The sequence below is a fragment of the Ailuropoda melanoleuca genome, chromosome 1, assembly GCF_002007445.2.
Source record: "Ailuropoda melanoleuca isolate Jingjing chromosome 1, ASM200744v2, whole genome shotgun sequence".
NCBI lineage: Eukaryota > Metazoa > Chordata > Mammalia > Carnivora > Ursidae > Ailuropoda > Ailuropoda melanoleuca.
Window position 1 is genome coordinate 168,762,456 of NC_048218.1, and position 25,182 is coordinate 168,787,637.

The 25,182-nt window shown below is 44.2% G+C and overlaps 1 protein-coding gene across 6 annotated transcripts in view; it reads right to left on the reverse strand.

Annotated features, from left to right (window-relative positions):
• The window catches only part of PDE1C (phosphodiesterase 1C), a 512,296-nt gene that overhangs the window by 296,149 nt on the left and 190,965 nt on the right, over positions 1-25,182 (reverse strand). Inside the window, exons 1-2 of one of the 6 annotated variants that reach the window (XM_034670091.1) lie at positions 1,093-2,478; positions 410-512 (exon numbers count right to left, since the gene is read on the reverse strand). The exons of 4 other annotated variants lie outside the window; for them this stretch is intronic. In XM_034670091.1, coding sequence (XP_034525982.1) covers positions 410-510 — 101 coding nt within the window. In that variant the 5' untranslated portion in view covers positions 511-512; positions 1,093-2,478. Of the gene's footprint in view, positions 1-409; positions 1,029-1,092; positions 2,479-25,182 lie in introns of those variants that run through there. One more of the 6 variants, XM_034670087.1, reaches the window with a different exon arrangement.

Below are 25,182 nucleotides of genomic sequence, written 5' to 3' on the forward strand. Positions count from 1 at the left end.
GACCACCTGCCAAGATGTCTGCAAGCATTTTGCCTAGAATGTCTTCCTTTGATTAACAGTCTGTGGCCTGAGTCCCCAGACTTTTCTCTTTGGCCAAAAGGACCAGAAACATCTCAGTGGATACTGAGCTACTAAAACTGAAATCTAAGCACATTGCCTCTTCCCCCAAAGAACGTACGCTTTGGAAATAGCAAGGCATTCTAAAACACTCAAGAAAACAATTCTCTGCTTAAAAAAAAAAAAAAAAGGTTGCAGTGACTGTAATTAACAGAGAAGCAGTTGTGGAACTTACAAGGTTGTATTTAAAGGGGCCTGCAGGCACGGGGTTGAGCAGTCATGGCTGTAGCTTGGTAGTAAAATACCGATTGCAGAGACAAACGGGGCAAGAGAAGTAAAGAGATTTACTTACAGCCCTCGGAGCCGAAGCCAGATTTTCTCGATCTGTTCGGGTTGCAGGTATTTCAGAGAGTTGCTCTCAAATTCTTCAATCTCCTTGGTTGGCGACTCCATAGCTGCAGGTTATCACTGGGAGTGAGGTTGTGAGAGTTTGGGCTGTCCCTCCCCGCCTCCTCGCCGCTCCGGGCGCCGCGCGCATTTGCCTGTCACTTTCTGCGTGCGCTCCTCCTTCTGCGCCCCCAAATCCGGACTACTGCGGGCTCGCAGCCCGGGCGACCCCCGGCCCAGGTGCCTCGCGGAGGCAGCTGTGGGAACCAGCCATGGTCCCGACCTAATACCCAGGAATAGGGATTGTACTGCTCCAGGAGAAAGCACCTAGGACCTCCTCGGATTTTTTTTTTTTTTTTAAAAACAAAGCCACAGAAGCGATCAGTGTGGCAGCTGAAGGATTTGGGGGAGAAAGGGAGGCCGAATGGGGAGAGGAGACAGTGAGAGGGGAGAGAGGGGAAGGGAAGCGCCAAGGGGGAGCTGGTGCGGGCGGGGTGGTCAGACCGGGAGGCCGCGCACCCCACTCCGCCCGCCTCCCTCGCCCCCCGCCCCAGCCACGGGCGCCCCGCGGCTTCCCTTCTCCCGTCCCACCTCTTTTCTCCCCTGCCTCGCCGCCTTCGCGCTCCGTCTCTGTTTTCTTTCACTTACCAGCAGCTCTGCTGACAAGCGAGAAAACTGACAACTGAGAAAAGTCGTCTGTCAGCGCGCGGGGCCCGGCGTCTGGTCTGACACCCGCGGGCGTGGAGGGAGGGGCGCGCCGGGCAGCGCGTCCGCGGGGCACACGCTTGCCGGGCTGGGCCTCGGACCGGGGAGCCCCGCGCGCCACGCAGCGCCCCGGCGCGCACAGAACGAGGCCCGAGGCGCCCCGCGCGCGGTCCCAGGGAACAGAGGGCTGCGGCCCCCCAGGGGGCTGTGGACCTACCGCGGCGAGCTTCTGAGGAGTTCGTGCTGGGAGCTCGCAGGTGCGGTTCACCTACACGCCCGGTTCCATTTTGAAATATTAAAGTAATTGGCAGGGACGAAAGTAATCACACATCACACTTAGAAAGTCCTGATATGTTCTTGCTATGAGAGTCTTCATTTCTCCCTCCCTCCCCGCACCCCCACCCAAGGTGGGGGTGGTGGGTGGTGACCGGGAAGGAAAATATAAACCAACGGTGAGGAGGTAGAGTTTCCACCGATTAATGCCACATATCCCTCAAGGGGCCCCTGCAGGACGTGATGGCGTTGAAACTGGCAAAGAGTTTCAGCTCCACAAAGTGGCAACTCACTGTGTCCCCCTAGGTCATTCACAATGTCAATAAAGCACTGTGCTCTGGAAGAATGGGACCAGGTATGGAGTTGGGAAGGGTGGAAGGAGGGGGGTATTAGGAGAGAAACCAAAGACAGAAAAAGGGAAGATACTGGCTCAAGTTGATTGCAGCCTTGACATCACAGAACTGGTGGTCAAACTCCCATCTAGATGAAGCCACTACCACCTCCCAGGGCCACTTCAAAGCTGGGACTCAGGGCTCCTGGGATTCTGGGTGCAGCTTGCCCCTTAACCATATTTCCCTCCCTGGCAGATTCTTGCAGTCACACTCCCAGCATCCTTTGGCTAGCCAACTGTTATATGCTTGCTTCTCAAAAGTAAGATGGAAGTAAAGAGAAGAGCTAGTTTTTCTTCATTGTTCCAGTAAAGCTACATTCACACGACCTTGATAAAAGAATACAATGATAGTGTCTAAATTCTAAATGCTCACCCATTTGGTAGTTGGCATTTACTTTCCAGAAATTAGAGGTGAGAGTGATGGGGCTAGCATGACTAGTCCCATTCATTCCAGTGGACGAAGATACCTTCCTCAAGGAGAGATGACTGACCTATCTGACTGCAAAGGACTTACATACCTACCACACAACCTGAAGTCACTTCATTAAAGTCAGTCCTTGATTTTCTGGAAGCACATAAATTATCACTGAGTTAACACATTACTACCAGACAAAGGTAGCATCAAGCAGCCAACATGCTAACATGAAATTCATTTCTCTGAAAAGAACCAATAACCTACACAATGTCACCCAGCAGGGAGCAATAACCCACTAAAACTGGATGTTAAAAAAAAAAAGACATTATTTTAATAACTTGTTTTGGGGATGCAAAATGGGAGGCAGCATGGTCCCCAAATGAAGTTACCATCTCTGTGCACCTTGGACAGCCTGCTGACAGAATATGAAAGTGTAGTAATGATAGTAACAGCAAACAGGTATCCAAAACTATCTATAGTCCAAGCACTGCTCTAAGGTTCTATGCTCACATAATACTAGCAAAACTCTAAGAGCCAAATACTATTATTATCATCGCTATTTTACAATAAGACAGCCGAAGTGCAGGAGGTTATCCAGACCGACCAGAAAATGAACTGACCTGGAAAAGACCAGCGTTTGAGTTATGGCTCATTACCCTATCCAGTACAAATTTGTCCCCCTCACAGGGTCCCATTTTCCACATGGTTAAAGTAAAGAATTTAGGTACAAAGATTTTTTACATCTGTTCCACCTTTATGATTCTACGAGGTCATCTGGAGAGAACAGGGGTAAAGGAATTGCTGAAAAGGGAGACGCATATTGCTGAAACATATTTTAATTATGGGATGGTTTCTCCAAGGACTGGCCTGGGATGAAAGGATGCAAGGGAATAATAAGCATATTTGTCTTCCTGCCCTCCACCATACCTATCACCTTTTCCTCATATGAGTGAGATTTGGATTAAGTCAGAGAAAAGCAAATTTTGGAAGAAAAAGAAAAGGAACAGCCTTTCAATGCAATTAAGCCAATCAGAGAGGGAAGACAAAAAGTATTATTCTAAAAAGTTTCTAAAAAGTAATTTCGTTTCATTTTTTTTAAAACTGAACATGCATCAGAAAGTTGCTAAGGCTATATATATATCACTTTTCTTTATTTTAGAGACATATAGTTTTTGGAGCTAGAGGGACCTTAAAGATAATCTGGCTTAGAAGTTTACAAATTTTTTAAGGGACAGAATAGTTTATTTAGAATAACATTTTATAAGGGACGCCAACGCATACCTCATGTTGAAAAATTAAAGAAAGCGCTGCTCTGGTTGAATGGGGAAGGGAGGAAGTGCTTCGTTCTCAGGGTCAGAGTCCACCTCTGCCCTCTCTATATCCCACCTCCGCGTGACGAATACTCCCATTTCTCAGATGAGGAAACTGAGGCCAAAGTACCTTAGACTATCTTAGGATTTCTTGCTCCTAATCCAGGGTTGTTTCTAAACCGCATTAGGAAAAATTTGTCTTCTCTCTGCCAATCAAGTATTACTACTATTAGATGCACCATGTTATTATGTTACTCAGATTTTACTCTTTTTATCTATCACAGAGAAGATATGCTTGACAGTTGCAGCAACATTACGAGCCACAATTTCCATGGGCAGTCTGCTCAGAGACAAGCAATAAAAAGATTCAAACCCACCGAGAAACAAAAGATCTAGGAAAATGCAAAGCCACTCACAACTTTGCTTGGGAGGTTAATTTCCATTGTGTCTTCCTTACCCAGCTTTTTCAGTAAGACTTTTTAGGAAATCTTGTATGGTGAAACATCACTAAATATATATATAGACATGCATACATACATAAATATATAGTGCACATACACATATACATATATACATAAATGTAACAGCCAATTTAAAATACTTCCCCAAAGAAACAGAGAGTAACTCAGCCTAAGTACTAGCAAGCCTCTGCATCATCAGCATTAAGTATCATAAGATCAGAGAGAAAGTGAGCTCCCTGTCTGTGGCAGAATTCAAGGAGAAGCTGGATAACCATCAGACAAGGGGGTAGGCATCAGGCTTTGTAGGCATAAGAATGACCCCTCAGGTCCCTTTCATCTCTAAGATTTCACAACCCAGTGATAATCATAATAACCACAATCACCACCCTTACCAGTTACTGAGCACCACCATATGCCAAGCACCATGCTAAGCACCCCACAGGGTGTTTCACTGCACCCTCAACAAAACACTTCAGAAGAGTTCATCGTGCCCATTTACAAGGAAAGACAGAAGAGGCTCCCAAAGGTCAGATTACTTTTGAAAGACATACGGTTAATAAGAGGCAGAGCCAGGTTTTAAACCCAGACCAGAGTGCAAAGCTCCTGTACTTTTCCCTCTGTTATACCACCTCCCTGCAGACACATAAGCATATAAGTTAAAGGGTGTGTAACAGAGAGGGTGGGGCTGCAGGAACACAGATGAAGGGTCACTGATACTTGGGCAGGGGGCGTTAAGAAAGCAGAGGTGACATTCAAACCAGATCTTGAAAATGGATGAGAAGTTGCTTATGTGGAAGATAAGTGGAGGCAGGTGAAAGAGCACAGGTGCAAGAAAGGAAAGACAGAAGCACGAGAAGGTGTGGAGTGTGCAGCCGCTCACAGTTTTAGATGGCCTGACTGTGAGTGCAGGACTTAGAAGATCAAGAGAAAGTGCTGAAAGGGTCAGCCAGACTTTGTGGTCATGGAAGAAACTCAGGCTTTCTCCAGACGATGGAGAACGAACGGGATGTGACACTAGGTAGAGGAAGGCATGGTCACATGTCGAAGGTACCCACTGCCCTGAATACATACACTGAGTTCAGCTCTCCAGGAACCTGCCATGGGCATATGCAACCACCATGGGGCAAACGATAACCCGGACTCCATAAGAGGAATCCGACTATACAAACAAGCTCCTCAGCCTACAAAGAAGGAAGAGTTGCACAAAGAAAAGAGACAAAAATCAGAAAAAGCACAGCATGGTCTCCCATGAACACCCATCTTCCAGCTCCGAGATTAGGACTGCTTGCTTTGACCTTCGTGAAGCACACCAGCACCCTTGTTACGTTTTTCACGATTTGGCAGCGGCACCACCCAGAGAGTCTGTTGAGGGGGAAATTCTGGAGAAGCATTTCGGATATGGGAAGTAGCACCACCAGGCACCACAGCTCCTCCTTCCTGCTCACACCAGATGTGAGCCAGCCCCATAACACACTGTCAACAGAGGCTCTTCTCTCCCATTGGCTTCCCTTTCTGGCAAGGGGCCTCTCTGGTGACAGTCATGCTGTCTTTTCCCTTTGACGTCTCCTCATTTTGGTTTTATAATTGGGGGCGGACTCTGTCTCAGGAAAGACCTCTACCAGAAAAAAAGAAAGTACAAGAAGAGGAGTGAACTGCTAAGCCCAGAGACCCCCATTCTCTGGCCCATCTGAGATGGGGCTCTGAGTAGCCACCATCTCAACTACCCAGAGTTTGGCTGAGAGGGGTAGGGAGAGCAGATAGGAGAAGAAATAGGATGGAGTCCCAGCTCATGTGTGGTTTCATCAAACCTGCATGTGACCCAGTTTTCTCCCCGCCATCTGGCAGGATCCTTCAGTTGCTGTGACAAACTCATGTAATGCTTCCAATGGAGGTGGCACAGGCAAAGTAGAGGACTAAGCATAGCACTGAATCGCATGTGACCTGGGATAAGATACTCCTCTCCTCTAGGCCATGGGCTAGGTTGAGCTCAGTGACCTCCGGGATCTTTTCAGTTCTCACATACCTTTGAAATCCACAGCCTGGCCTGGAATAACCAAACTTTTCATGGGTCCCCAAAAAAGCCACAGGAAAATCTAGAGTCTGACCACTGCCTAGATTTTACTCAATAAACATAATTTAGGTTGGTCAATCAGAGCCATCCACCCTGTATCTCTGAACAAAGTAACCAGTCAAAGGGTGACAGGTAACTAAAGCAGATCGATTACTGGTTCCTTATGAGAGATTTGATATGGTTACTGGGAAAGGGTTTATCTGTTTTCCTTTGAGGTAATATTATAAAGCTTGAGGTTATCTTAGCCCTGGGGTTATCTTTTTACCATGTAGAGAGAGTATACTGGAAAAATGACAGCAACACAGAGAAAAGCAGAGAGAATAGCTAAAGACACAAAGAAACAAATGTTAAAGGATCTTTTGAGCCCCTTGATCCTGCGATGTCTGAAGCCAGAGTTATCCACGGACTTTTTAAGTTATATGAACCGAATAAATGTCCCCTCTCACCATGTTTTTTTCACTTACACAATTTGAATCAGATTTCTGTCACTGACAACCATGAATATCCTGACTAATAGAACTGCCAAAGAGGAATTCTATAAGGAGTTAAAAAAAAAAAAATGTATGGCCAGTGCCTTAAACACTGAAAGCTCTCATAAAATAGTAGAGTTCCTCCCACATCTCATCCATCCAATGGGACATGAAGGCAAGGAAACTGGAAATGGTATAGGACCTTGGAGTGGGCAGGGCACCCAAGGTAAATGTAAGGAGACTTTTTATCTTGATAAATAGATACCCCAATAATTTTGTTTCAATAACGGTTTGGTAATGGCCTATCAAAGCATTGCCATTATTTTACAAGTGAGTTCCTCAAAGTGATCCTGAAGTGAGCAAAATATGTTATTTTTATCCCCAGTTTAAAAATGAAGTGGATAAGGTCCAAGAGGTCTGCTGGCTTCCCTCCACTGGTCTACCCTCCAGCTAGTGGCCAGGTAGCACAACAGTATGCGGCTTCCGGACTCGTGGCCCTCGTGGCCACTCTGCCTCTCAGGACACGTTGCCAACGCAGCAGAATTAACGTGGCTGGACTCATGAAATTGAAAATTTCGTTCATGTAAAACTGACGCCACAGTCAGCCAGATTCTGACCCAAATGCACATAAATCAGCGGGTTGTTCTTCCTATGGCTGTAAAGCAAATTTGAATGTGGAAAACCTGCGTGCTGAAGGGGACCTTAGCAATCCTTTTAGCCAAGATGCTAATTATATTGAGAGGAACGAGCAGCCCAACCAGGTTCGGTAAGGCCCAGTGCAGAAGGCCGGGTGGCAGAGCTAAGACCAAAAGCCATGTCCCAGTGCTCCATTATCCCCGAGCCTCCCTCCCCGATCTCGAGAATGGCTCCTGCTCCCATTCAAGGATGTGGTTCAATGGTTCGTTCACAGATAAGAAGAAGGAATGCCCACTAAAAGCATAGGCCATTGGCAAAGGCTTCCCCGTAGAAAAAACTAGAGAAGAGAAACTCCAGGAAAGTGAAAGTGTGTGTGGTGGCACAGGTGATGGCAAGGAATCGGTGTGACTGGTGTAGGGGGCCTAGGGAAGGGCCAGCAGGCAAGGACTGGATATGTAGACTGAGGTGGGCCGGGGCCAACATATGAAAGCTTAGTCCTTCTATGCCCTTGTCGGTAGGGAATCATTAAAATCTGTTGAGCAGGTATGTGCTAGATACAAAGCAGAATTGTGATTGAACAAGTATAATTCATAAAGAATGATAAAACTTGGTTTTCAAAAATTGTCTTTGAACTGCCGTGAGAGAAAAAGATTTGCAGGTTCTTGTCTCTGTAGCGGTGGGAGGGGGAGACACAGACACAATTTCACAGACAAATGCTAGGACTTTTAAAATCCATTCATTCATTCAACAAACTTTGCAGAGTGCTTACTAGGTGCTAGGTGCTCTGTGATAGTAGGTATGCTGTAGTCAGTAAAAAACCCAGGGCCTGCACCATGGCAGGTCAGTCTAATTAGGGAAACAGATATAAACACATCATCGTAAATCATGAAACGGGCTAAACAGATAATAAACAGAGTCCAGTACAGAAAACAATAGGGGTGCAGCCTATTTACAAAACATAAACCACCCTCTAAAATGTAGTGGTTCAGAACAACAGCAACTGTTTTTTGCCTCTCATGATTTTGGGGGTTGACCAGGCAGTTCTTCCACTGGTCATGTTTAGGGTCTCTCATGCACTTGCAGTCAGATGGCAACTGGGGCTATCCTGTCCAATATGGTTTCACACATACGTGGGGCCTTGGCTTATAAGAGCAAGCACTCCAAGAGGGGGGAAGCTGCCATTCCTCTCAAAGGCTGGGCCACACGGGCACAGCATCATTTGCTTGCTTTAAGCAATCACAGCGCTAGCACTGATTCAAAGTCAGGAGAAATAAATTCCACCTTCCAAGGTTGGTGGGGGGAGAGGAGGGGAGGGGAGGGAAGAAAGTGACACAGATTTTGGAGCCATCTTTAATCCACCTAGTGGTCAAGAATGGCCTCCATAAGCAGGCTATGTGGGAGCCAAGACCTGAAGAAGATAAAGAAGTCATCCAGCAAACAGAAAGGAGGAAAACATTTCTGACAAAAGGGAAGAGCATATGCAAAGATTCTGAGGCTGGAAGGAGCTCGAAGGCAGTTAGGTTGTGGCTGGAGTGTTGTGGCCAAGGGCAGAGTGGCCCGGGGTGAGTGGGAGAAGGAGCCAGGTAGGGCCTTAGTAGGGCCTTAGTAGGGCCTAGAGGGCGGAAGTACAATGAGCAATCACTTAGGGATTCCAAGAGATGTGTCTGTGAAGGGTTGCTCTGATTGCTATGTGAAGAATGGTTGTGAAGGAGTAAGAATGCCCCCTGGCTTAATCAGAGATGCTAAATGATCTCAAAAAATGACCTGGGGCACCTGGGTGGGGCTGCCAGTTAAGAGGCCCACTCTAGATTTCGGCTCAGGTCATGATCTCAGGGTCTTGGGATCGAGCCCTACCTCAGGATTCTTTCTCTTCCTCTCTCTCTGCCCCTCCCTCCACTCTCTTTCCCTCTCTTTCTCTTTCTTTCTCTCTCTCAAATAATCTTTATTTAAAAAAAAAAAAATGTGACCTAAACTGAGGAGAGAATCTAGACCCATGAGCTCCAGCATCCAAAACCCAGAGTGACAATGCTGAACTAATCCAATCAGTGATGATGAACTAATTTCCCTGTCGATAGTGTTACTACAGGATTTACCAGACTAGTGTCCCAGAGGGCAGAGATCACAAGCTTCCTGTCCACCACTGTCCCTGAGGGCATAACAGACCAACTGGCCCATGACCAACTGGGCTTCTCAGAGAAGGACTATGAAATTTATTTCATTTATGGTCCAAATTTGGGGTTGTGTGGGGAAAGGCAGTAAGGCATTGGCCAGGTTACACTTTGGTGCATAAAGAGTTAACTTTAGTTATCTGGCAGCTGTACCTCCAGAAAAGTGAGATGTTACTTTTTGTGTGATTAAGGACACAAGGGGAATTTAGGAAAATACCCCGATAGCATTTTCAAAATTGTCCTCCAGGACACCTAAATGGCCCATTCTAGTCCCTCTGATTCTCAGAAGCGAAAGGATTTTTAAGACCCAGGAGAATAAAAGAGTAATGTCTCCATGAATGCCTTCCACTCATACACTTTTGAAAGATTCGTGCTAATAAAAAAGACCCTGAAGGCAACCTGATCTGGCCCATAATCCTTCATACATACAGATTGACAGACGCATCAGAAGTTGGCATGTGCTTATATTTCTACTTCGGAGATATAAACAGACTCCGATAAGCAGGGTGTAGGACCTGATTTATGGAGAGGAATGGAAACTTGTGGGCGCAATTGAAAATTAATTAGCATGCAAAGCAAATCTTAGCCAGAGGCTCTAAAAGCCCTGTGTGCCACCGGTACCACCATGGAACAGAGTGGAATCCCTCAGGTACAGTTCTGTGGCTTCTCCGCTGCCTGGGCTAAATGGAAGTGAAGAAATGAAATGGGATTTCAGAAGCACTTGAGAATTTTAACCAAAGCATTGAAAAGAAAGAGTGCTGAGTCCTTGAACATAGCTCCGATCACGTCAGTTAAGATCCTGTTAGCAGCCATTCTGCTTTCATTAGGGGCAAACCAAACACAGCCTTCCACATCAGTCTCTAGGTAACAAAGATTCCATTTCCTACTTCCCGTGCCCACTCAGGCACAAAGAGCATTTGTGAAAATCAGTCTCCACCCCTCACCCATCCATACAACATAGCAGGAGTACCCTCTCCATCTTGGGCAGAAATCAGTCTTATTTGCACGGAGGTTCCAATTTTAATGATCACAGTAATAATCTCCCATATACTGCCATTCTATATATGACCCAATCTATCAGAAACCATTCTGCCAGATCAATTTCAAGCAATTCTTAAAGATACTACTATTGCCTGGGACTTGGGACCACATTTCCTATTCATTTACTGCAGGATTTATCCATCTCTGTGTTCTAGAACCAGCTGGTCAGAGAGGAAATTTTAATGCATGCATGACCCTTTCAAAATCCCTCCACCTTCCATAGCAAAATCAAACTTGGCTAAGGGTTTATTGACAGTGGGCTGGTTATTTACTACTGGTCACCTCGGGAGCTTTATTTGATAACTATGGCTGTTAGAAACAACATTCTCATCAAAATGAAAATGTGCATATGTCAGAATATTGGCAGGGAGACTTACATCATTCAATTTGATTATAAAATTGATTAAAATTTCAGAGATCACCTACCTCCCGCAGTTACTATCTAGCCCCGGAAACCTCCACTAATAAATGCATCATCATAAACCACTTAAAACACAAAGGAAAGGAGGCGGGGGGGGGGGGGNNGGGGGGGGGGGGGGGGATAAAACACTCCTAAAAAAGGCTACAGAAATTTAAAGGGGGAAAAAAAAAACTTCTGAAAATGTAGTGATTGGACTTTTCTTTCTTTTTTAAAACCAATTAAGCAGGTGCTTAAATTTGAGTGCTTATCAGAGTTTGCTCTCCAAAAGTACATGTGAACACATTATTCTGGGCATCTTGGCAGCAGCCTGGCGCCGCGTCATTTCGTGCCGCTGGCTAAGCCCATCTCGCCTGGCATTTGCAAACATTCGGGACGCTTTTCTCGTTGGCCAGGTCCGCCAAGGCGGCCAGAACCCCGCAGCGGCGAGGAGGCTCCATTTGTCCCAGCTGCTGCTAACCATCGCGCCAAATCAATATCCCCTCAGAAGGCGCTTTCACCGCAGCAATTGATAGCGCCCCTGAGGCTCAGTGACGTCGCCGGGTGTTTGCTCAGCGAAGGAAAATCCCTCTTTGCACCCTCCGGCTCTGTCCTCACTCCCAGCGGAGCGCGCTTGCCTGTCCTTAATCACCCGTGAAATGGTGCAGGGGGGGAGTGGTGCGGAGCAGGGGCAGTGGTGCAGGGAAGGGGCAGCGCGGAAATAACCCAGGGGGACGACCAGCTGTGACTCATGCTTTTCACCTTTGAAGGCAAGTAACATTTTGGAGCAGGATTCCACTCTGGCCTGCCTCCAAGGGACACGAGAGAGAGAATACCCTTCCTGTTCTCCACTGACAAGGACCGGGCGATTCAGCTGGAAGAAAAGGGCCAACATCAATAATGCATCCGACGGTGGCTGACATAGTTTTCAGCTATCTGGGTAATTGAGCAGTTGTCAAAATATAGCTCTAAAAGGCCATGTGCGTACAGAGCCTTCACTGTTACTGAAAGGGCAGGCTTAACCCTGCAGAGTGTCCAAAGGATATATCCAGTCTCTCCTCTCCCCCAAAATAAATATTTGCTACCAGTGTGAGTTAGTAATAGTAATAGTAGTAGTGTAGTAATAATAATAGCTACTGTTTATTGTATGTAGTATGTATCACCCTCTTTGTAAGCATGACAACCTTCACAGGGAAGCTTAAATAGCTCCAGGTCATCTAGTAAGTGGCAGAACTGGATTTAAACTGAAGCCTGCCATCGGCCTCCCCACTACGGTGTCTCTTAGAAGTAGATATTTTTGTGTAAGCTGGAAGGCTAACTCTACGTGTCTGATTAACAAATAGCCCTCTGACAATTGTACAATGACTTTGCAATTGCAGACCATTTCAAGCCATCTTTAAGTAGCTTTATAGACAAGAACAAGGAGAGTAGGAGAGTAGAGACGTGACCACGGACCCAAGACCGCTTGCAGACCGTGGCAATATGCTGAAATAAGAAGGACCCTGCAGTGAGAAACTTAACAGCTAGTCTCTTAGCAAATTTCAAGGATACAATACATGAGTATTACCTATCGCCACCATGCTACACATTCGATCTCCAGTATGTATTCATCCCGTGTAACTGAAACTTTGTACCCTCTACCCCACAACTCCCTGTTCCCCTGCCCCCTCACTGTCCCTGGCAACCACTGTTCAACTCTCTGCTTTTATGAGTTCAACTGCTAAGAGAGTAAATCTTCAATGTTCTCACCACCAAAAAAAAGTAACTGTGTGAAGTTAATTAGCTTGATTGTAGTAATCATTTCACAATGTATACATATATAAAACATCACATTGTGCATGTTAAATATATACAATTTTTATTGGTCAATTATACTTCAGTAAAGCTAGGGTGAAAAAGAGCTTATAATTGTCATTATGGGAACTGCATTGTTCACTCATCTGAAGGTCTACAAACAGAGCCTCACCTTCAGAAAGCCACAGCACAGCCGTGCCGTGTACCACACCGGTTTCCCAGGGAGCCGTGCTCTCTTCCTAAGGGTTTCCAGTGACCAAAAGAGAACACACGGTGAGGGACTTCAGAAAGAAACCCCGCATATCACACACCCAGGAAACCTTGTCTCATTCACTCCGTGGTCTTGCTTTTGCCTCTGCAGCATTTTCTTCCAGAGGAGAGACCACAGTAAAAATGGTACCGGCTTGCGTCATTAAGGCAGGACAGAATACTTTCCTGACACTGTTTTCTTGTCTTTTAAATTTCTCTCATTCCTCTCATCTAATTTTTCTCTTGCAAGAAATGAAAAGAAAGAGTGTTCCTGGAATGATACATGCAAATGAAGAGACAATGATGGGAGCTGAGATGAAATGCTACAGAGCTGACAACGAGGCACAGAGCTAAGTGAGCCAGGAGGCTCCTTGTTGATAACACAAATAATAATGATAGTAATAATAATGATAATAATAACAGCAACCCTTCTGCATTTATCTCCCTTTGGGACAGCCCTTTTCTCGGGCTTCCCAAATCAGAACACGGAATTATGCAGAGGGCCGGAGGGGCTCTGCACTCTGTGATCTCTACTCAACCCAGATTAATGAAGCATTCATAACACCTGTGCTTAGACTTCTCACACTGTCATCCCAGCCATGTCAGGGTTGGTTTCATCTGCCTTGGAGCAAGCCTTTAAATTCCAGTGGCACCAGGGATTCAAAAGGCAATGACCTTGATTTACACAGGCTTTCCTCTCACCACCCAGGAAGCTGGGGGCTCAGCACCAATACCACACAAAAGCCACCTTCCACCCTGGAGTTAATCATCATTTCAGAGTTTCCATTACCAATCTTTGTTTAGAGAAGCCCAGAATAGTGGACCAATCATGGGGTTTTAGTGTGGTTTTAAACTTTTATGGATCAAGGGCACCCTGAGAACCTGATAAAAGCTACAGAGTTTCTCTCTACCTATTTAAATAAAATGTTTACACTATGATTTGCATATATAAGGAGACTCTTGGACTCTCCTGAAGATCTTCCAGGCTCCTTTCCCAAAAATCCTACTGTGGTTCAATGACATGTGTGTATGTGTGTGTGTTCTAATCTAGTTTGCTCTTTTTTTTTTTAAGATTTTATTTATTTATTCGACAGAGATAGAGACAGCCAGCGAGAGAGGAACACAAGCAGGGGGAGTGGGAGAGGAAGAAGCAGGCTCATAGCAGAGGAGCCTGATGTGGGGCTCGATCTCATAACGCCGGGATCACGCCCTGAGCCGAAGGCAGACGCTTAACCGCTGTACCACCCAGACGCCCCGAGTTTGCTCTTTTTAACACTAAAGAAAAATGGTATGAACTAAAAGGAGAAGATAACTAATAAAAGGTATAATTCAAGTTTTTCAAAAAGGGAACTGTATTTAATTTTTTTTAATATTTTATTTATTTGTCAGAGAGAGAGAGAGTGAACACAAGCAGGGGGAGCACAGGCAGCAGGAGAAGCAGGCTCCCCACTGAGCAGGGAGCCTGATGGGGTCTTGGTCCCAGGACCCTGGGATCATGACCTGAGCTGAAGGCAGACACTTAACCAACTGAGCCACCCAGGTGTCCCTAAAAAGGGAACTGTATTTAATGAACACCAAATATGTGTCAAATTCTCTACCAGGTATATGATATGCATATGTGCATTCAATCCTCTTTACAATCATGCAATCATTCAATCCTCTTTACAACAAGGACTTACCTATTCACCTCTCCCTCCCCAGTGCCTTTCACAGTGCTGGTACTCCTAGATTACTTGCTGAGTGAATTCATTATTACTATTTTGCAGATGAGGAAACTGAGCCTCTGAGAGGTTAAGCAACTTCTACAAATCAGGGAATAAATGCTAGCAGAGGTGGGATTTGAACTCACATCAGCCCGTCCCCTTTCCCCTGTGCCTTGATGAACATTTGGTATAAAAGACTAAAGCAAAAACATACACAAGTGATATGCTGTATTGGTAGCAAGACTACAGGAAAGAGGAAAAGCTGAGTAGGTGAGCGGGGAGTATGTGGAAGGCCAGGGCAGATCATGGTACGCAGACTAGGGTGGTCAGTGATGGCCTCTCTGGAAGGTGAGATTTGAGCAGAGCCTGGAAGGAGATGAGAGGATGCAATAAGCAGAGAAGTATGCCAGGGAGGGGAACAGCCAGGGCCGGGCCCTAATCAGAAGTATGCCTGGTAGCTCAAGGAACAAGTTGGGAGACCAGGGGGAGAATCATAGGAGGTAAGGTTGGAGAGGGGATGGGGAGCTGCAGAAAGACCATGTGTCAGTCATTGTAAGAACTATGGCTTTTACTCAGGGTGAAATGGAAACTCATGGCAAGATTCCAAGTGGGGCAGAGGAATGATCTGACCTCCATCTTACAATGTAGACCATTTTGGCCATTGACATGAGGGTGAAGGGTACGGGTGGGGAGACTAGGTGTGACACCACATCTAGTTTTTCAGGCAAAAGATGATGGTGGCTCAGCCAGGGTGGCAGCTGTGGAGATGGAGAGAAGTATATTCTGGAGGTGTGAGAGAAGAAAGGAGTTAAGGATGACTCCAAGGTTTGGGGCCCAAGAAACAAAACTGACATCTCTTCAGACACATCCCTACCTTCTAAGCAGGCAAAAAAGCCTGCTCTTATTCTCAAGGCCTCAAAACCAACCTGAGAAAAATAATATGTTTACAGTTTCTAAATATGTTTCTTTTTTCTTTTTTCATGAGAGATAGATTCTTGTGTGCAGGCTTGTGAGAAAAGAGGAAGGAGTTCCTTAAAAACTGCACATTTTTCACTTTTGAGTTTTAGAAAGCAAGCTCCGGAAAGTGTTTCCTTTTCTTACTCCCTATCTTCATATCTAAGGCTGCATGACCTTCTCTCCTGCTCTGCTGGATGCCGGGTCAGTACTGGAATGCGCTCCTGCTGGCCACTGAACACTAGTGTTTCCAAACAGCTTTCTGAAACAGGGAGCTCCGGGTGGATGCTGACTGCCAGGTGACCCGAATTTGACACCAAGAGTGAGAAGCCAGGGCTGTCCCCTCTCCTCCTATGAAAAACACAGGCATTCCTGGCTAGCTTGGGCTGCCAGGCAAATGTCGAGCCCTCAGCTCTGGACACAGTCAAAAGTGAATGTGGAGCTCGCTTCCGGATCACACCGCGCAGCCAAGGAGACCGCCTACAGGAGGTTAAAGCAAAAGCGCTGAAGGGCTGCAGAGGGTAAGTCTCCCACTTACTGCCATCAAGGGTTCGCTTTAAAAAATTGCTAAAGTAGAAAAGCCAGGATGATAGAAAAACTGTATTCGTGTAAAAAAAAAATGTATTGCGCATTGACTATGTGCATGGCACTATTGTTTTGCTGAATTCCACACAACATCCTGGGAAGCCAGCATTATTTCCACCACTGAGACGGTGAGAGGGGTCAAGCAATTTGCCCAAAATGATCCAGCAAATCGGTACAGATGTCTGACTACAAATAACAGCTCCCACCATAGCTGCCTCTAGGATGACCGGCCATCCCTCCCCCATGTGCCTGGGACTCAGAAGGTCCCCAGGACTCAGGACTTCCAGTTTGAGATGCAAGAAAGTCTCAGGCAAACCAGGACAAGATAGTTACCTCGTCGCCTCTTGAAACGAAAATATGCCCATAAAAATGCAATCATTTCATGAATACCTAGAAAATGGAGTAGAATAACTTTAAAAACATCACTGGGAAAATTAAAAGTGCACACTCTGATTTAAAGTAAATACGGGCTCTGAAGGGGGTTCTGCCTTTAAGAAGAGTAGGTTTCTTTCCCGCCCAGTTAATAGCCAATCTTCTGCAATCACAAGAGGGAGTCCTTGGTGAGAATTTGCTGCAGAACATTAATCCCCAATTTTGTACACATTCAGCTCCACACTGGGATCGGCTCCTCCAGCTGCCTCCCAAAGCAAGCTTGCCAGTTGTGAGTGTTTCCACATCCAGTTGCCTTTTGCATCTGTTTGCTATAAAATGTCAACTGTATCTCTTACTTGGGCCATTATAATTTATACCCCTGACCAAAGTACCCAATGTCTTGCCGAGGGGACATCAATGAATTCAGCTACCTGAGATAAAATTCTACTGCTTAGAAAGGTGGTGTTATTTCTCCAGAGCCTGGTTGCCCCATTTGCTAGTACTGCTCCCTCACTCATTCCACAGACATTTATGCCAACTTTGAGCCAAGCCTAGTGATGTCTTCACATAACTCGTCAATTAGCAAAGGACTCTCTTTTCAAGGAGTTTCACTGGTATGATGTCCTGGGACCTAGACCTTGACAACTGACACAGAAGACATCATCCTCCTCTTTATCATTTAGTGATTTGATCAAAGAAACTGAGGGGTAAAAATAAGCCAGATAGTTGGAACTGTTGCACTAGGCCCTGTGAGCCTTGAGCAGCCAGACCAGCTGTGCCTGGGGTGACAGGCCCTTGACATGAGCTTATGCGTTTTAGATACTGCTGGCAGGGTAGACCCACCAGGCAGAAGAGCCCTTCTGTATACCTTTCTCCACAAGGCTGGGAGCACAGGAAGTCTCTGGCTCACCTCTTAATCTCAGGGCTAATGCCCAAAAGGCAAAGAATGTTGAGTGTGTCACTCTGACCCAGAAATAGATGGAAAGGGACTCCTCTAGCAGGAGTCTCTCCTCCCTGCTTATCTCTGCTCTTGCTTATGCAAATCTCCTCCCTTGCAATAGCATGCTGGTAAATGTTTCATCTGGTGCAGGTTAACTCCTCTTTGCAGCATTCGCTGATTTCTGCAGTGTAAATACTCACACCATGGCCCATTTCAAGCTACCAACATGATGTCACAGAACACAGACCTGGGAAGAAATGCTCACAGTCGCCTCCAGCACATCACCACTCAAATCCCCGCACCAAGAACTCAAAGCCTTGTCCTCCTTTAGTCCCACTTTTCCAATTCTTGAATGATGGAGGAGGGAAACTGTGCTGTTGTTAAGAATGACCGAACCACAGAGGCAGACAGAGGTCACGCATGACATTTTGCTTGACTATAGTGGAGGGTGTGTACATTTTTACTACTCCAAGCCAAGTAATTTCTTTCTCTTGTACTAAACAAGTTCACATGTTTTATTTCATTACAACTTAAAAAACTGCTGTGAAAGAGGGGAAGCGGTTATTATTAAACAAATAAGCAGACCACCTCCGAGTGGGTAAGACTGCCAACCGAACAGCTAAATCTGAGTTCTGAGCCCTATTTATGATTTATTCATCTGTTTGCATCTCCCCATAGAGGAGTCCAAGGGTTCTGCCTACGGTGTAGGTATGATGATGGGGCTCTCCTGTTTTAATTCTTTCAGCGGCTCCCTATCAATCATAGGGTAAAGTCCCAGATATATATGTATGATGGCACAAAGGCCATCTGGCCCTGATCCGACCTCTCTTCACCAGCCCTGCAACCTCATCTAACTCCAGCCACAATACTTGGGATTTCCGTAAAATGACTGGCTCTTTCCCAGCTCTGGCCTCAAGTCATACCTTCCACCCCCACTATTTTTGACACTCCTTTCACCCATCCACCATCTTCAGCTAAGATCCGCATAGCTTTCTACTATCTTATTGTCCTTACTTCTTTAAAAGACACTCTGCCCCCTCTAAACTAAGTAAACCCTTTGAAGGCAAGGACTAGGCTAGTCTGTCCTCCAGAACATAGAGGAAATGTTTAATAAATGCCCGCTGAAATCATCTTGTTATTTCATTAAGAAAAATAGTCCTGCTGCTCAAAAGGACTTCTGCATGCTTAGATTGCCTGAAGCCTAAAAATCTCCTTGGGAAAGAAAGCACACATTGGTGGCATTTCTGATGAGGCTGAAGTCAGACAATAATCAAAAACCGTGTTCCCAGGATGGACAGATCCAGCACCCTTGATGGGTTTACATCAAGTCCCACTTTCGTGAACAATTTCTTCCTCCCAGACAATGGGGATAGAGCTGTGTCACCCCAAGCAGGACCGGTCTGCCCTTTGCTACTGTGTCACAGTGCGCAGCCTCAGAGGTTATGGGGCTTGGCCAGAATCACACTGGGTCAGGGAAAACCAAACAAGACACAAGCACTTGTTATCACAGCTCTCAGGCCCACCTTGGGCTTCAACATGTGGCTCTGCGTCCTCCTAATGCACCCAGTGTGCTGCTGCTAGAATGGAAGTCCATCCACTAAGTTTGCAATTAGATTGCTGCTTCTGGAAAGCTACTCTTTCTGCTTCTTGAACTTTAGAACAGGGTGCACCAGATGTGACTATCCTTATACAAATGCGTATGTCCTCCAGGCCTTCACCTCAAATGAGACCTAAACAAACGAGGTTGTAAATAAAGCATCTATAGAGTAGGACAACACGAGGTCCTTCATACCGGGCCCCTCTCCAGCCTTAACAGGTACCAAGCACAAACATCTATCCCATGCTTAGGCCAACATTTCCCATAATATTATGTTGCACAGAGTTCCAAAGTGGTATCATGAATGGCCTTTGGTCAAATAAGTTATAGAAATGCTGGGTTACAAAATATGAAGAGGGTATCTTTATTGGAGGACCACTGAGAACTTAACACACTAAGATGCATCATGACCTCCAAAATGAGGTATAATATGCAGCGCTCCCCAGACTTAATGGACCGTGGACACCCCCACTCACCTCTTTTTTTGGTGGATCACTTGTAGGCACTGATGTTCTCCCAATATAACTTCGAGAATCCAGTTCTAGCCACATGAATTTATACAAGCACTAAGCAGGTGAGGCACTTCAATCAAAGCCAAGGAAAGAAGGCATTAATGGTTCTGGAAGATTTTTTTCAAGCCCTCATACAGAGTGAAGTCAGACAACAGAATGTTAAACAGAAAACGTTAAAATATCTCCAAAACAAAAATTTTTAATCCTAAGCTGTAAAGCCATACAGAGCATCAAATCCTGCCAAGAGAATAAACTATTTATTTCTCCTGACATCTTAGGATTCTCTTCATGGTAGAAAGAACATAGGCTTGGGAATTAAATACACCTGCATGCAAATCTTGGCTCTGCTCCTGTTCACTGGCTCTAAACTGCCTTGCAGGGCTGTGGTGAGAATTTCATAAGACAATGAATACCATCACATAACAAAAAGCAATTAATTCATGCCTTAAAATTATTATTTTTCTATGATATGGAAAACATCTCACTATGTCTTATGCAAATAACCCACGCTCTATCTCTCTAGAAGTGACGGTTCTGTTCCAAGCTCTGCTTTATGGTCTGACACAGGACAAATCTGTATTAATAAAGACTGTCCAGAGAAACAGAATGAATAGGATATATAAATGATCATATATATGTATATACAGTTGACACTGAACAACACAGGTTTGAACTACACGGGTACACTTATGTGCAGATTGTTTTCAATACAGTACAGTACTACAAATGTATTTTTCTCTTCCTTATGATTTTCTTAACATTTTCTCTAGTTTGCTTTATTGTAAGAAATGGTATATAATACATATAACATACGAAATGTGTGTTAATTGACTGTTTCTGTTATTGATAAGTCTCCCAGTCAATAAGAGGCTATTAGTAGCTAAGTTTTGGGAGAATCTAAAGTTATATGTGGATTTTTGATGGTGCCATGGGTCAGTGCCCCAAACCTTACATTGTTCAAGAATCAACTGTATATGTATATATGTACAGATATGATTGTACATACATATACTATGTATGTGTATATTTATTCTAAGGCATTGGCGCATAAGATTATGGAAGCTGAGAAATCCCTAGATACATAGGTGGCAAGTTGGAGACCCAGATGAGCCAATGGTATAAGTTCCAGTCTGAAAGCCAGCAGCCTCAAGAACCAAAAACAGATATTTCAATCTGTTGAAGGTTGGAAAAGACCAATGTCCTAGCTCCTGGAACAGGAGGCATGAGAAATTCCCTCTTACTCAGGCTTTTTGCTCTATTCAGGTCTTGAATAGAAAAAGAAGATGGATGAAGACCACCGCATCATAGAGGGAATCTACTTTACTCGGTCTACTGATTCAAATGCTAATTTCATCCAGAAACATCTTCATAGGCAAACTCAGAATAATATCAGGCCAAATGTCTGGCCACCTCATAGTCTAATCAAGTTGAAACATAAAATTAACCATCGCTATCTCTGTCAAATAAATAAATAAAAAAATAAAAAAATAAAAAAAAAAAAAAGGGGCGCCTGGGTGGCACAGCGGTTAAGCGTCTGCCTTCGGCTCAGGGCGTGATCCCGGCGTTGTGGGATCGAGTCCCACATCGGGCTCCTCGGCTGTGAGCCTGCTTCTTCCTCTCCCGCTCCCCCTGCTTGTGTTCCCTCTCTCGCTGGCTGTCTCTATCTCTGTCAAATAAATAAAAAAAAAAAAAAAAAAAATTAACCATCGCAACATTGAAATACATCTACTGAATTAACGAAGTTGAATAAATCTGGGATTTGGGGCTGTCAGAAGACCAACGTGCCAAGAAGTAAATTGAAATGCCAAGTGACAGTCCAACTCTAGTGCCAAGATGCCTAAATCACTGGAGGAATCATTTAATAATCTAGCTACAGTGAACTATTCAACAATCTGGTCTGCTGCCCACTGACTGACCCCCGAAGATCAGCAAATCATGCCTCCCACTCTAATATCAACATTTGGAAAACTGTAAATGAAAGTGAAAATGCTCTTAGCCATCGAACAAAGCAACCCATGCTGGCAACAGTGTGTTGTTTGCTTGCTAAAATTTTTAATCATTTAGCTCTACCTTGTTGGTGCCTCTTAAAAGAAAAAAAAAAAATGAAGCACCCCAGCAAACTTCTGCCCACACTGGAAAGATGAACAATTAAAGAATACACTCAAACTATCTGGGAAATTTGTGGGTAAATAGGAAAACAGTTGCCATGGGCGCTAGAACCTCAATTATGAGACTCTAACTAAAACCTCCCTTCTGTTGGACTCTTCACACTCCACTTTTAGTAGAAGCACAAGTCACAAGGTAACATGGCAGGAAAGGGGAGAAGGACTAACAAGTGCGAAGCACAGATGTGCCAGGCAGCGTGCCAAGCCCTTTAAAGACAATGACCCACATGAGTCTCACCACAATCCTGAGACAGATAAGCATTTACGTTCCCCATTTTATAGATGAGAGAACTGGGGTTCACACAAGTTATGTGACTTGACCTTGGAGAGCCTTTCTTCTCATGGACAATGAGAATTATATAAATGATTGTATTTGCTGCCAGGAAATTCAAATTCAAATGATCTTAACACAATCCCTGCTAATAGATTTTAATGTCTATTTTTCTTATGCCTTTATAACCCACATCAAATCCTTTATGAATCATTGTAGAAGCAGGATGGGTAGAAAGATGGACACATAGGACATCTGGGATGAAGATCCAGATTTCTCTGATTCCAAAGCTTTTACTCCTTTACCTCATTAAGTTGGAGAGATTTAGTTGAACTAAGTATATATATATCTCGGGCCTGCTATAAACCTTTGAGTAATTTCCTCTAGGATCACTCTCATTTTATCTCCCCTATTGCATAGTTTCGAGTTCTTTTTCTAAATCACTGAACTATCCAAAGAAGTTGGTCCCTGGTGTTGAAATTTAAAACATCTACTCATGGTCGTAAACAAATATTGAACTCTCAGTAAGACATGCATGCTGCAGTATTTAGGGCAAAAGATACTAATGTCTACAACTTACTTTGGAGTGCATCAAAAAACGTGGGGGAAAAATAACATGGATTGATAGGTCACACAGAAATAGGTAGACAGATCTGTGGAAGTGCAAATATAGCAACTGTTAGCTACAGACTCAAGGTGATACATATATGACGGTCTCTGTACAATTCTATCACCTTACCTACATACTTGAAATTTTTCATTAAAAATACTGGGGATTCATAGAGACAGTGTGAGGTCAGGGGTGGAGAAAAGGGTTGAGTTTCAGCTTAAGATGATGGAAAATCAGATCCAGATGAAAATGTATTTGGAGATGGATAATAGTGATAGTTACACAACAGAATCTGACACTCTAAAAGAGTTAAAATGATAAATCATATTATATATGCTCTACTACATTAGAACTAAAAGAGAATGAAACATTGAATTATTCTGAGCAATTGCTACAACAGCAATAATTGCTCTTGAAAATACACCTTTAGAAAGTACAGAACAAAAAAATAGCTTTTCAAATATTTTTACATAAATATGAAAAAAGTGAAGTAAAATATAGTAAATAAGCCAGACCATAAAAAGGTTTAAGTCTTTAAAGAAAAAAAGAAGTTACACACAGATTATTTGGTTTCAATAGAAGAAAGTACCCAAAGGGAGGAAATGTTATCTGTGACCTTATAAAGAACCCTGGACTACATCTGATTTTGCTTCTAAAAATTTCCCCTAAATAGTTGTGTGCTGTTCATGTGTGTTTCACCTCCACCGTGTTAAGATTGTCATCTGGAAGAAAAATATGGAAAAGTGATACTTTGGGTCCTTTTCAGCTCTCACATTTTATAAATTGTGGAATCTTTTGCATGTTTTATACAAGTCCTTATATATTATATGATTAGGTAAACACTAAACTGACTGATTAAAAAGACAAAAACCACCAAACCTCTGGTGGATCCCTCTTGTCTGCAAAATCCCATCTGAGTCCTGAACTTGCATTCAAGGCCCCGCAAGCCTGCTGCTCCAGCCTCCTCCTCTCCCATGAGTCTCCCTCTTTTCTCAAGTATACCATCCACCATGCCTCTGAGGATGTTCTCTCCACTGGCTAGAGGTCCCTGCTCTGTCTCCCCTCCCCTCACACCTACCTTCAATGTGGGTACACTTTCCCCTGGTTCACTCTGAGTTATCCTTTGACCCGCCCAGCTCACCTAGCACCTCTCCAGTGAGATCTTCCTGGCCCTTCACCTTCTTATGGCCCCCATCCTTCATCGTCATCACCACCACCATCAAAGCAGTTGGGCCACCTACTGCATCTTCATTCTGTTCGTTTGTGTAGGGTTTGTGTTGATGTTTCTTTCTCCGTTTTGCTTTGTTTTATAATTGAGATATAACTGACAGAGAACATTGTATTAATTTTAGGTGTACAACACAGTGATTTGATATTTGTAGATAGTATGAGACGACGGCCACCATAAGTTTAGTTAACATCATGCATCCCTACTTTCCACCTCCCTCTATCAGTTGTACTCACAATGCACTTTTTTAAAGTATGACTGTCTCCTTGGAGAGTGAGTCTGTGCCAGGGAACAGCCCCTCAGACGCCCCTCCACTCCCAGGTACCTAGCACAGCAGGTGGAACATGGCCATTTCTCAGCTAAGGTGGATACAACAAAAGGTAGGAAGAAAGGAAAGGAGGGGGGAGGGTGGGAGGCAAAGAGGGAAGGAACATTTCTGTGTGTCCCATTGAACTACAGGAGTAAAAGATTCCAACAGATAAATGGAAGTAGGAAAGGGCAAAGGGTATAGTCTGACTGTGCTACCAGAGCATACTACAATCAAAATACCTGTACCCTCTCCAAGAGGAGTGAGTTGATTCGTCCTGCAGAATCCTAAAACCCAAAGTCTGAGCAGTCGAGTTCAATGGAAGGTATGGATGAAGATGGAGCTAAGGATAGGGGTCTTAGCCTGTTTTCTATCCCCATGGTGCTGGCAGCCAGAGAGATATCTCCCACCCATTCTTGCTCAGGCAGGAGGCTGGAAGATTCTTGAGAAAAAGAAGAGAAAATATCCAGAGATATTTTCCAGAGAAAATATCACTAGAAACTAACATAGGATTCCCCAAAGGGACCAGCCAGAAAGCCCAATTACCCTACAGTAAAGCCCAAGAGCTTAAAAGTCCAATCACAGAGAGAGGGTTTGCTATTAGCTTTTAGTGCTTTTAAATATGAATGGACAGACAATGGTTGTAATGTATTTAAGAAAATCCTTCAACATGATAAGAGTCAAAAAATAGCTATTAAAAGCAATTTATATATTAGAAAAAATAAAAATACTCAACACAAAGGATAGAAAATAAGGTTGTAAAAATCTAATATAAAGTAAAACAAAGAGACAAAAGACATGCAAAATCAGAGAAAAGATCTTTAAAAATAAGAGAACAATCCAGAATATCTAACATCTAACTACAAAGACTTCTAGATCAAGGAAAGAGAATAATGGAAAGAAATTACCAGAGAAATACAGAGTAACAGTTCCCAGAACTGGACACAAGTTCCAAGATTAAAAGGGTCCTCAAAGTGTCCAGCATAATGAGAAATAGGATGTATATCAAGGTATATCACCATAGAATATCAGAATACCAGGGCTAAAGAAAATATACTAAAAATTTCAGGGAGGAGGGTAATGTCACAGTTCACATTAAAAGAACTGGAATCA